A 13,798-nucleotide genomic window follows, 5' to 3' on the forward strand; every position below is an offset into this window, starting at 1 on the left:
GCAGCCTCTTTGCTATGAAATGGATGAATTTAGTAAAATTTATAATTTTTTTTAACTGAGTAACCTCTAAAATGATTTAATATTCATCTCAGATGCCGCGATCAGTGATGAACACGGCATCGGAGGGGTTCAATGACGGGGGGGCGGCACAGTTGCGGTTCCCTGTCATTGTACCTGCTATTTACAAAGAAATGCGTCTCGTGACGAAGTAATTTGCCACAAAGCTAATTATTTTGTAAAATTCGGCGAAGCAGCCGAATCGAATTTTGGAGAATTTTGCTCATCACTAATGATAACCCAATGCCCATCGATGGGTACGGTGAGATGGCTAGCCTTCTGGAAGCTTTTTGTTTCACAGTTAGACACTCCATATTGAAGGATATAAAGTGGCATTTAATGGCTGACGTTCTCATTCTCTCTTCTCCAGTACAAATACAAAACCGGATACCGTAAGCAACTAGGACACCACGTTGGCTTCCGAAGCCTACAGGATGATCCCAAGTCAGTATGGGCCATGCATGTGGCCAAGATCCAGAGTGATCGCGAGTACAAGAAGGACTTTGACAAATGGAGGACCAAGTTTAACATGCCAGTAGACATGTTGGGCTTCCTGTTGGCCAAGAAATGCCAGACACTTGTCAGTGACATCGACTACAGACGACCTCTACATAACTGGACTTGTCTCCCAGACCAGACCGCCTTCGTCCTAGCAAGAAAGAGGAATGATCTTCAAAGTGATGTAAGTTTTTGAGGAATTCCGTACAGCATCGGCATTTAATTAGTGGCTGAAGACATGGATGAACACTTTCTTTTTCTTTCAGAATATCTACAAAGCAGATTACAATGAATTTATGAAGGGTGTAGGATGGATTCCATTTGGATCTCAAGAAGCTGAGAAAAACAGGAAAGCCATGGAAATTGTCAGTGAGAAGAAATACCGCCAGCACCCAGACAAATTTAAATTCACAAGTTTGCCCGACTCGATGGAGCTCGTCTTGGCCAAGAACAATGCACAGACCATGAACCGTGTAAGTTCATTAATACATATTAATCTAGTATTCGAAAAAAAGTCTAGGAGCTTTTACAAGTCCTAGATAGGATGGCGCTTTCAGGTTTTGTAAAAACAGGTACCACGAAAATTGGGGCAAAAAACTAATGGGCAAGGCTGTATTTGCAAAAAACTAATGGGCAAGGCTGTACTTTGCAGGTCGTTGCAGCTTTGTATTGTATCTATTATTGTGCTTTTCTTTGATGAATTAACTTTCTTTCTGTAGAAACTTTACATAGAAGCCTGGGAAAAAGACAAGAGACAAATTCATGTCATGCCAGACACACCGGAGATCCTACAAGCAAAAACTAATTTTCTAAACCTAAGTGAGGTGAGTATTCAGTAGATTGGAACAAGTAAGCAAAGTTGGCTAAGAAAGAGGATTTGTCGAAATTAGCGTGCAATAAACTGAATTTGCAAAGATGCAGACGTGGTAGTTATTGTTAGGCCTGCATAGAGTTGTGTTAAATGCTCCAGTTGTGAGATATTCTCTTGATTTCATGAAAATGGCGCCTCTGGTGTTTCATCTGTAGATTACTGTGCACGTCCACCTACAGGTTGCACATGCTCAGTTCCATCCATCCACTGTGTAGTTCTGCTTCCTGGTTCCGGCGCTCCTGCAAAAGTTTATTCCCCGCCGATCTGATACTGATGACCTATCCTAAAGGCTGTATTAGATTAAATGATCTAGCAGGCGATTGTCAGGAGGGAAGTGTTCCTTACCGGCAATCGCCTGCTCACTAGCAGAGGAGACAGCCGCTATTGCGTGCAGTGATCTCCTCCAGAGTATGGGGAGGAGCGGTCGCTCGTTAACGATAAACTGGCCGACAATCGGCCAGTCAAACACAGGCTTTAGAATAAGTAATTAATATTTACGTTCCAAAAAATCTATTTAATGCCTTGCTGGGTGACGTCTACCTAGCCCATAAAAATGAACATACCAGTTAGGACGCTCTAGTTATAGATATGATCTGCCATGCTGCCCGTCTGCCTGCAGCCACCACATACAAATTTATACAGCTGCCATTAAACTCAATAATAAACCAGTATGCAGTAGGCTCTTAAGCTCCACCTAGTGGTGGTGCCGAATCTTATCATTTAAGTCGTGGTAGAAATAGATAGATGTTGGCGTCTAGAACGAATTAATATCATCATGTATCATCTACTTTAAAAATCTATTTTCACATAAAATTTACTAAATAGCAATATTACTTCTTTTACAGAAAATCTACAAATCTGGCTATGAGGAATTAAAGAAGAAGGGTTATGACCTGCGTGTCGATGCCATACCAATTAAGGCTGCCAAATCATCAAGAGACATTGCCAGTGATGTAAGATTGGCTTCTGATTGATCCTTTCCAAAATTTTGTTGCTAAAACTTGAAAATCTAATTTGTTGCTTGTAGTTTGTAATAGTTTGATGGGAATTGGCTTTCTATACATTGACTTCCAATGTTATCTCTCTACAATTTTTTTCCTAACCATCTACAGTACAAATACAAAATCGCTTACAGAAAGCAACAAGGACACCACATTGGTTTCCGCAGTCTCCAAGATGACCCCAAGTCTGTATGGGCCATGCACGTGGCCAAGATTCAGAGTGACAGAGAATACAAGAAGGAATATGAAAAATGGAGGACCAAGTACAATACTCCAGTGGATATGCTGGGAATATTGCTGGCCAAGAAATGCCAGACTCTAGTCAGTGATATTGACTACAAAAACTTCCTTCATAAATGGACCTGTCTACCGGACCAGAATGATGTGGTGCAGGCCAGGAAGGTCTACGACATACAGAGTGATGTAAGTACACAGCGCCATTATACATCATGGACCTTGAGTCAGGGTTGAACTGGGGTTCCTTGGGCCTGCCACAGGAAATTACTTTCTGGGGCCAAAGTCTAAAAGATTTTGATTCAAAGAAATAGACCCTAGGGGTAAAAAATAGTGGCTCCAAAGGCAGCTCCAAATATTTTTTTTCTCCTGGACTTTTGGGGCCCACTATTGTATCAGAGCCTGGGCCCACTGGAGGATTCTCTGGTAATTCGGTGGGCACCACATGAACTGCTTACATTGTTTGATTTAGGAAATAATTTTACCATATTTCAAACCGAAATGGAACCCTTGTTTCATTTCTAGGTCTTCCTGCCCTCAGAGTGGTTATAGACATTAGATACTTCTTGGCACATACAGACAATATTAGTGAGGGTGGCCAATGATCTAATGTCTAGAGATAGCTGTACCCATCAAAATAATTAGCTAGAAGTCTAAAGTGTATAGGGGCAGTTTGGCAGTCCCTTGTCAGAATACATCAGGGGAAAGAAGGTTTGGCCATGTTTGATTGAATTCTGCCCATACCTTGTTGTCACAGAAGATAAGCTGCAGCTATAATGGAGATGATATTGCATGTTGTACTAAAGGTACATAGATAGCTGTCAACCAACTTTTGTGCCCTTTACATATGCGGACTCAGCAGGCAATTATCAGGAACTGTTTGTTCCTGATAATTGCCTGTTCAGTAAAGGAGGTAAGAGCTTCATTTACATGTAGCAATCAATTGCAAATGAAAGCCCTGACGCACAATGGTTTTTTTAAAACCCCATCTACATTTACCAGAAAACATCATGGAAGTTTTTCTGGGGAAGGCCTATTTATCTTGTGGATTTCCGTGGCAGATTTCACCTTCCTAATGCAAATCCTATGTAATAAAGCAGATATTGCTGTGGATTTGCTGCTTATTTTAACATACAGAGAGGTAGGCCTAGGCTGCACAGAAATAGGACCATTTGTCCTGATCCAACCACTGTTCAATGATTTCCCATCCAACAATTAGTTGATCATTAATCTGATTGATATGAATTCATCCCAATAACCTATACAATTGTTTGCCATCCTATAGCTACAATATAAGTCAGATCTGCAGTGGCTTAAAGGAATCGGCTGGTCTCCTGCTGGTTCCTTGGATGATGAGAAGAACAAACGAGCTTCAGTCATTATAAGCGAGAAAAAGTATCGTCAACACCCAGACAAATTCCGTTTCACCAGCATTACCGACTCCTTGGAAATGGAGCTGGCTAAATCCAATGCAGGCATCATGAATAAGGTATTGTTTTTACTCCATTTTATCTAGAAACTAGCTGGAGGACCCGGCTTAGCTCGGGTATATTTAATCAATTTCATTTCATGTTTGTGTGTGTCGTTAAAAGATATCAACACTATCCACTATAACAATGACATCTACAGCACCCCGCCCCCAAACCAGTGACCTCCCACAGTGCCCCATCCCTTAAAATTGGACCTCCAGAGCAGCCCACCCCCTTAACTTCGACTTTCACAGCATACCACCCCCTTGACAGTGACCTCCACATGGGCCCACCCCCTTAACGGTGTCCTTTACTGGATCGGGGGCGTGTCCTTTTGAACAGCTCACTGTAATACAGCAGCATTGTGCTGTCTGAGTGGGAACTGAAGGGAGAAAGTCACCCTCCCTCCCACCCCTGCAGCTGTCAGAAGTTGATTTTTACCTTCATTTTTTAAATCCCCGTCGGCTGAGGAGTGGATGGGGCGTGGCCTAACCATATCAGGGGCGTGGCTTAGCGGGACCTAGAAGTTGATTTTTAATTTCATTTCTTAAATCTCAGTCGGCTGAGGAGTGGGAGAGGGGGTGGCCTAACTGGATCGGGGGTGTGTCTTTTTGAACAGCTCACGGTAAGACAGCAGCATTGTCACCCTCCCTCCCACCCCTGCAGCTGACAGAAGTTGTTTTTTACCTTCATGGAGTGGGAACGTGGCTTAGCGGGACCTGGGGGCGGGGTTTTAAGTCTTTTGAGGGTGGACACATTGTGGCAGGGGGCGTGACTGGGCCCGTTTCAGCAAAAGTGACGCCCCTCTGGGCACCTTACTGGCTCATTTGCATACCAAATAAACTGGATTTTTCGAGGATAAAAACATCTATTGCTGGAACAAAGGCACATCTTGAAATAAGGTACTAAGTGCTATTAGGCCATGGCTTTACTTCAATAGCAATTATCCTGGTGACAGATTAACTTTAAAGCTCACCTACAGCAGTGAAGAAAAATGGCTGGGTTGTTATGGAAACCTGGAGTAAAACTGTGTATGTGGAGCTTCTACTGGCTGATAAGGGTCATGTGACCAAGCTTCTATTGGCTAATGCATTTTTTGGGAATATCTCAGGTACGGTATATCCTAGAGAGCTGAGACCTGGTCTAAAACCTCCCCGGACACCTGATGTACCTGTGTGCCAAATTTCGTGATTGTAAATGCGACGGTACGGATTCCTTTAGTGGACGTACATACATACATACACACACACACACAGCTTTATATATTAGATGGTTTAGACTTGATTTTTTTTTACTGGTGATTCTTACATTATTTTCTTTATTTCAGCGCTTGTATACCGATGCATGGAACAAGGATAAAACACAAATCCACATAATGCCCGATATACCTGAGATCCTTCTCGCCAAACAAAACAAGATTAACTGCAGCGATGTAAGTAAAGGCAATATAACATGCCTTCTGTTATTTAACTTTAGTCAACCATGACAGCGATGCATTAAAAAAAATCGGTTTGTGTAAATTCCAGCAAGTTTGCAATTCATTTACTTGGTTTCTTTGGTTTCTTCCCTCGCACAGTTGTCTTGTTAGCATAAGAGTGCCCACTTGATTACTTGGGGGGCTGGTCGGCATGGACACATTTCTTATTGAGGTCAATGAAAGCTGTATGCAGCTGTATACAAATTGGCCCTCCAGTGGTTAAAGCTGACACGAGAACTTTGACAAGCTGACTGCATGGGAGGGATAATGCTCCCTTTTCAGCTGGAGCTAGTGCCCGGGTTCTTCTTCTGCCATCCAAGAAGGCCGCACTGCTTTTCAGACTACCTGGTGCATATTGACAGATCTGTTCATTCCCCAGTTAATGTGATTTTTTTTTAAACTGGGGGCTGTCGCTTTAATATTAATCCTCACTGCTTAATAATCAAGGGGTTCCCCAGAATGCTACAGTGAAAGGAAATATTTTATTAGAACAGTAGCATGACAGGTGGAGTCTTACATGAAGTGAGGTCATAGACCTCACCTCCACCAGAGGTGTCACCAAGTTGGGTTGTACCAAAGTGGCTGATGGCTCTTAGTTTGTCCAACTGAGTCTTTGAGATACTTCTCTCTGCCACACCTATACACGTGAACTCGTTCCCTTTAGCCGCATTGGTCCATTAACTCTGAACCATAAGAAAGATAAGCCTTGTAGTCCGTTCCAGGACAACTAATCATCTGCAGGCAGGTCTATCCACTGGCTGCATACATCAGCCAGACTCTCAGTGTCCTTCAGCACTCAGAGGACCGGCTTGTAACATGGCAGCTGCACATAAATTTGCTAATCTGCATAATCCAGAATAGATCCTTATATCACACCACATGGTCAATCCTGTTCTCGGCATCTCTTGTGCCTTCCTCTCTATATATGCCCTCCTGTTGTTGACTTCTTACTCAGTAACACCATGCCCATTTCGGTTCAGTGCCGTCACACTGCCCCTTATGTCAACATAAAGCACTGCTTGGGCTTCCTCTGATGCCAGGATTCTCCTCTTGGTGGCCAGGAATCTATGTGTCTTGGTGACCAGTATCACCAGCAGGGTCTGACATCACCGCCGCATACAGCAGCCTACTAGACTTTAACACCAATGGGGCAAGACGGGTATCTGCCAATTTAAAGAAGAGAATACAGATTCCCATAAAAGGAGGAAGATGAGAGTTATCCCCCTAACAGTCAACCAAGTAGTGATTATTACCTTTTTTTTGTAGAAACTGTACAGACAAGCTCTTGAAGAATCCAAGGCAAAGGGCTATGACCTTCGTTCAGATGCCATTTCGATAAAGGCAGCTAGAGCATCTAGAGATATTGCCAGTGATGTAAGTTTTTATTTAATGTATTCACATATGTTCATCTGTGGGTCTTATGACGCAAGATGTAATAAGCAAGACTTTCTAATATTGAAAAATGATCCTTTGTTTCCCTAGTACAAGTACAAGACTGCCTACAGGAAACAACTGGGACACCATGTTGGATTCCGCAATGTACAAGATGACCCGAAATTGGTCTGGTCCAGGCATGTGGCTAAAATCCAGAGTGATAGGGAGTACAAGAAAGATTTCGATAAGTGGAAAACCAAATTTAACATGCCTGTGGATATGCTGGGCATCCTGTTGGCCAAGAAATGCCAGACTTTGGTCAGCGACATCGACTACAAGAGATACCTGCACCAGTGGACATGTCTGCCAGATCAGAATGACGTTGTCCATGCCAGGAAGGTCTATGAACTCCAGAGTGATGTGAGTTTACCTCAGGAAAAAAAGCAGAGAACTCGACTTAGAATATTACTGAATGATGTTTAGACATACTTTCCATGCTCGTAACTGATAACACAGCTCGAATAGAACAGACATGGTCGACTTGTAGGGAGGGCAAAAGGAGCAAAAGCTCTTGGGTCTCCACAAGAGTCCTCAGGACGATTCACAGCAACTGCAAGTCTCGGATGACTGGCAACACAAGACCTGAGCACTGTTATCTGGACATTGTGTACATGCTGTTTTTAGGCAGTGAGCGTCGGGTAGTATAGGAGATTATAGGAGGTTATTGTTAGGTACTGTGTAGCTTGATTAGTTGTATATTGTGACGGTATTATTTTCTGGTTTGTGTGGTGGTATTTTTGTAAAGGTTCTGGGTACAGGTTCACTCTCTGCTCTTTTTTCTGGAATGCATATTATGTTTCATAGATTGTTTTTCTCCACAGAATTTGTACAAGTCTGATCTGCAATGGTTAAAGGGAATAGGCTGGGTCCCCATCGGTTCTCTAGATGTCGAGAAGACAAAGAAAGCCGGAGAGATTTTGAGCGAAAATAAATACAGGCAGCCCCCAAACACCATTAAATTCACCAGTGTCACAGACTCTCTCGACCTCAACCTGGCCAAAGCCAATGCCGAAATAATGAACAAGGTAAGTTCATACACTGTATATAGATATAGATACTATGCGAAGAACAAAGAAAGAAGAAATACCTATCAAGTAACAACTATAGATACAGTATCTCTGCATGATTTGCTTTATGGCCAGTGGTGTGCGGTGCACATTCAGGATGCACAGTACATGGTTGTCAATACTGCTGCATAAAGTAAGATGTATATATAATTGTATACAAGAAAAGTTATAAACATACTGCATGCATTATGTTTTTTAGCGACTCTACACCGAAGCCTGGAATAAAGACAAAACTTCCATTCATATCATGCCGGACACCCCAGAAATTGAGCTGGCCCGACAGAACAAAATGAACTACAGCACTGTAAGCAAATATTGAAAATAACAATGTATATGTAATATATAAGGCATGCAATGGGGAAGAGCTCCAGTGCTGGGACTATGGGTTCATAATCATAACCCACCATCATATACGGTGTTAGTATATTCTCTCATCTTTCTGTGGGTTTCCTTCCTCAGTCAAAGGATGCATAAAAGCAAGTTTTCTAATGTTCAGTCTTTGGTGCTATACACTAAATCAGCTTTCTCTTTCCTATATAGAGTCTTTATAAGCAGGCTGTAGAAGAATCAAAGAAGAAGGGCTATGACTTGAGGCTTGATGCCATAGCCATCAAAGTTGCAAAAGCATCCAGAGATATTGCCAGCGATGTAAGTATACAATTGAGAAGGTACATTCCAGGTCTTCTGTATTGATGACCTATTCTCAGGATAGGTCATCCATATCTGATTGGTGCCGCTTTGAAGAGGTCGTGGCACTCCAATGACCAGTTTCTTCCTAGGTCAATGACATCAAGTTTATTGGTAACATGGCCTAGTTGCAGCTCAGTCCCATTCAAATGAATAATGCCATAATAAAGGATATAAAGTGGATTTTGATAGCTGACTTTTTCATTCTCTTTTCTCCAGTACAAATACAAAACCGGATACCGTAAGCAACTAGGACACCACGTCGGTTTCCGAAGCCTACAAGATGATCCCCAGTCCGTATGGGCCATGCATGTGGGCAAGATCCAGAGTCAAAGAGAATACCATAAGGACTTTGAGAAGTGGAAGACAAAGTTTAACATGCCGGTCGACATGCTGGATATTGTGTTGGCCAAGAAATGCCAGACACTGGTCAGCGACATCGACTACAGGAAGTACCTGCACCAATGGACATGTCTACCAGACCAAAATGATGTTGTCCATGCCAGGAAGGTCTATGATCTCCAGAGTGATGTGAGTGTCACATCATACTATCATGTATATACTATTAGATTGGCATTATGGTTATATGCTATACATATACAAGACATATTAGGACATGCTCTCACAGACACTGAATTGGAAGAAGCAAAACTGCTACATTAGTGATCCGTTCTAGAGCAACAGTTGTTAAAGTTTTCAGAGGGTGTAACAGAAGATAAAAAACAGGCAGTGAACCCATTGTCTGTGCTGGTGAACAGCTACCAGAGGCTGAAGTTGAGCCACCTAGGGCATTATTTTAGTGCCGCAATTTCCCAAACTGTCTCCTTACTATGCTAAATGTATTTTCTGATATTTGTTTTGCTACAGAATCAGTACAAGTCAGATATGCAGTGGCTGAAAGGAATTGGGTGGGTTCCAATAGGCTCATTGGAGGTGGAGAAGACCAAAAGAGCGGGTGAAATTCTAAGTGAAAACAAATACCGCCAGAAGCCAGATACTCTGAAGTTTACTAGTGTGACCGACTCTCTGGAGTTAAATCTTGCAAAAGCCAATGCTGAAATCATGAATAAGGTGAGCATTAAGAAATGCAGTATCTGCTGAAATTCAGATGCAATAAAAATCAAGTCAATCATCAGGTTTATAATGTTTTTTTTTTAAAGTTTTAGTCCTACTGTACCTCTGACTGTTTTGCTCCTCTATCTCTTTCTTTCTATACCTATATAGAACATTTATTTACCTTAAATTTTTATTTCCTATAGTCCGTAGGCAGCACAGATTTGTGACTTTGCTGCCATAGGATGCACAGGAAAAAATAAATAAAGATATATATACAGGTTCTTCTCAAAAAATTAGCATATTGTGATAAAGTTCATTATTTTCTGTAATGTACTGATAAACATTAGACTTTCATATATTTTAGATTCATTACACACAACTGAAGTAGTTCAAGCCTTTTCTTGTTTTAATATTGATGATTTTGGCATACAGCTCATGAAAACCCAAAATTCCTATCTCAAAAAATTAGCATATTTCATCCGACCAATAAAAGAAAAGTGTTTTTAATACAAAAAAAGTCAACCTTCAAATAATTAAGTTCAGTTATGCACTCAATACTTGGTCGGGAATCCTTTTGCAGAAATGACTGCTTCAATGCGGCGTGGCATGGAGGCAATCAGCCTGTGGCACTGCTGAGGTGTTATGGAGGCCCAGGATGCTTCCATAGCGGCCTTAAGCTCATCCAGAGTGTTGGGTCTTGCGTCTCTCAACTTTCTCTTCCCAATATCCCACAGATTCTCTATGGGGTTCAGGTCAGGAGAGTTGGCAGGCCAATTGAGCACAGTAATACCATGGTCAGTAAACCGTTTACCAGTGGTTTTGGCACTGTGAGCAGGTGCCAGGTCGTGCTGAAAAATGAAATCTTCATCTCTATAAAGCTTTTCAGCAGATGGAAGCATGAAGTGCTCCAAAATCTCCCGATAGCTAGCTGCATTGACCCTGCCCTTGATAAAACACAGTGGACCAACACCAGCAGCTGACATGGCACCCCAGACCATCACTGACTGTGGGTACTTGACACTGGACTTCAGGCATTTTGGCATTTCCCTCTCCACAGTCTTCCTCCAGACTCTGGAACCTTGATTTCCGAATGACATGCAAAATTTGCTTTCATCCGAAAAAAGCTTCTCTGTAGCCCAGGTCAGGCGCTTCTGCCACTGTTTCTGGTTCAAAAGTGGCTTGACCTGGGGAATGCGGCACCTGTAGCCCATTTCCTGCACACGCCTGTACACGGTGGCTCTGGATATTTCTACTCCAGACTCAGTCCACTGCTTCCGCAGGTCCCCCAAGGTCTGGAATCGGTCCTTCTCCACAATCTTCCTCAGGGTCCGGTCACCTCTTCTCGTTGTGCAGCGTTTTCTGCCACACTTTTTCCTTCCCACAGACTTCCCACTGAGGTGCCTTGATACAGCACTCTGGGAACAGCCTATTCGTTCAGAAATTTCTTTCTGTGTCTTACCCTCTTGCTTGAGGGTGTCAATGATGGCCTTCTGGACAGCAGTCAGGTCGGCAGTCTTACCCATGATTGTGGTTTTGAGTAATGAACCAGGCTGGGAGTTTTTAAAAGCCTCAGGAATCTTTTGCAGGTGTTTAGAGTTAATTAGTTGATTCAGATGATTAGGTTAATAGCTCGTTTAGAGAACCTTTTCATGATATGCTAATTTTTTTAGATAGGAATTTTGGGTTTTTATGAGCTGTATGCCAAAATCATCAATATTAAAACAAGAAAAGGCTTGAACTACTTCAGTTGTGTGTAATGAATCAAAAATATATGAAAGTCTAATGTTTATCAGTACATTACAGAAAATAATGAACTTTATCACAATATGCTAATTTTTTTAGAAGAACCTGTATATTTGTCCAAACAACACAATACAGGGCGTCCTGTACACAGCACACGAAGCATAACATAAAAACATCAAATAAATACCTGCCATCAGGGCACTAACTATATAGAGATTTCTCTCTCACCAATGTTGCAAATCCAAATACGGGGGGGGGGGGGGATCAGGCTTTGCACAGCCACACGGTCAAACAGCCAGCATGCTCTAACAGTGACTGAGGCTCTGAGGCCTCTATTTATTCCCCAGTAACAATCCCTGTGGCTACACTTGAGAACACTTAATGCTAGGGGGTATAGCTGTACTGGAGTTGGGTGGAATGGTAGGTCCCTCTACCAATCCTACCTTCCATACAAAAAATAAAAAAGCCCATAAATAAAATCTGAATAAAGCAGCTACACTTTTCTGAAACAAATACAGCTTTCTGGCTTCTCACCCAGCTGAGGACTCTAGGTGAAATATACACCCCTTCCAGCACTTTACCACACACATTATATATATATATATATATATATATATATATATTTATTTATACACATTTATATACTAACCATAAGGTAATCTGTAGAAGAACAATGGCAGACACCTCTGGATTACCATACGACCTTCGTTAGACTCTATTGGCCTCATTTATCAAAACTGTCTAACAAACTGTCTTAGTTAAAAGACAAAAACATGCAATGCGACAACTCACTGCAATATAGAGTACAAAATTGCATAATAATTACAAGTGCTACACTATAAGTGAGAGATACTTGGCAAATCGTTTTGTACAAAATTATTTGAGCCCGTCTGCCGCACGTCAAGGCGATCTCTGTTAGACGGGTTCCTAACACTAAATTCTACCTGGTAGGTGCCATGACGGCTACCATACACTTCAGGGAGTGTAGGTTCCACATGAATGCTGGGTCTGCCTCAATAACTGTAATGTAGGGTGCCAAAATGGCCTCCACTGTATCCAATGAGTGCAGGTACCAACATGCATGCAGGCCCACTCCACAACTGTCTTAGTTGCCTGAAGCAACCAATCAGAGCTCAGCATTCATTCCTTAAAATGAAAGCTGAGCTCTGATTGGTTGCTCTGGGCAACTAAGACAATTTTACTCTTAGGCAGTTTTGATAAATGAGACCTCTGCACATATAAAGTCTGATGGAGCATGATTTGTGCTGAATAAAAAAATAAACTTCTGTATGAAGAAATATGTAGATACAGTAGAGGCCTGTTGAACCTCTATGACATATGTATTTTGGATCCATACAATATGGAGCTGTAAAATACCAGTTTACAAGAGCCTTAAAGGGGTTTTCTGGAATTTTAATATTAATGAGCTATACTCAGGATCATCAGTATCAGATTGGCGAGGGTTCGACAGCGGGCACCCCCGCTATTTTGATATTGATGACCTATTATGAGGATAGGTCATCAGTATTAAAATCCCGGAAAACCCCTTTAACATGCCTGAGGAGTTGCAGCAGATATATCTGGTTGTATAGGCACTAATTATACAATTCTCCCTCTTTTCTAGCGCTTGTATACAGACGCTTGGAACAAGGACAAGACTACAATCCATGTGATGCCCGACACTCCTGAAATTGAACTTGCAAAACAAAATCGTATCAATTACAGTGAGGTAAGTGTCACTTATGGGGGCATAGGTTGGGAAAACACACCTAAATAAGGTGGCAAAAGTTGCTTCTATCAATTGCCAATACACGTTATCACCATTGTATAGGTGAGGAACCTGAATGAATATCCAGCTTACAGTACACAAACACTATTGACTTTTATGATGTCATGAATGATATCCACATCCATATATAGTACAATTAAAGATGCGACGTTAAAGAGATAAATCATTTAAATAACTTCAGGAGGAACCCAAGGATCCTTAAGGAATTTGGGATCAATTGATTCACTATATGTGTGTGACCGCTATCTGATAATCAGTTCATCAGGGGTGGGTGGTGAACGTGGTCTAATAAACAGCAGCCAATCAGAACAGGTAGAGCTGCAGAACAGACCAAGAGAAAGGGAAGAGCAACATCATTAGACAATGCAGCTAACCTGCTATTCTTATCGTAGTTCTTAAAGGGGTGTTCTGAGAC

General features: G+C 41.9%; 1 protein-coding gene across 10 annotated transcripts in view; it reads left to right on the top strand.

Moving 5' to 3' along the window:
• The window catches only part of NEB (nebulin), a 169,316-nt gene that overhangs the window by 60,662 nt on the left and 94,856 nt on the right, over positions 1 to 13,798 (top strand). For all 10 annotated transcript variants that reach the window (XM_040441352.1, XM_040441354.1, XM_040441357.1 and 7 more), the window contains exons 46-60: positions 428 to 739; positions 822 to 1,028; positions 1,275 to 1,379; positions 2,272 to 2,379; positions 2,539 to 2,850; positions 3,947 to 4,150; positions 5,458 to 5,562; positions 6,874 to 6,981; positions 7,090 to 7,401; positions 7,863 to 8,066; positions 8,308 to 8,412; positions 8,649 to 8,756; positions 9,015 to 9,326; positions 9,663 to 9,866; positions 13,219 to 13,323. In XM_040441352.1, coding sequence (XP_040297286.1) covers positions 428 to 739; positions 822 to 1,028; positions 1,275 to 1,379; positions 2,272 to 2,379; positions 2,539 to 2,850; positions 3,947 to 4,150; positions 5,458 to 5,562; positions 6,874 to 6,981; positions 7,090 to 7,401; positions 7,863 to 8,066; positions 8,308 to 8,412; positions 8,649 to 8,756; positions 9,015 to 9,326; positions 9,663 to 9,866; positions 13,219 to 13,323 — 2,811 coding nt within the window. The remainder of the gene's footprint in view (positions 1 to 427; positions 740 to 821; positions 1,029 to 1,274; positions 1,380 to 2,271; positions 2,380 to 2,538; positions 2,851 to 3,946; positions 4,151 to 5,457; positions 5,563 to 6,873; positions 6,982 to 7,089; positions 7,402 to 7,862; positions 8,067 to 8,307; positions 8,413 to 8,648; positions 8,757 to 9,014; positions 9,327 to 9,662; positions 9,867 to 13,218; positions 13,324 to 13,798) is intronic.

Source organism: Bufo bufo, chromosome 7 (genome assembly GCF_905171765.1).
Source record: "Bufo bufo chromosome 7, aBufBuf1.1, whole genome shotgun sequence".
In the NCBI taxonomy this organism is placed as follows: Eukaryota; Metazoa; Chordata; class Amphibia; order Anura; family Bufonidae; genus Bufo; species Bufo bufo.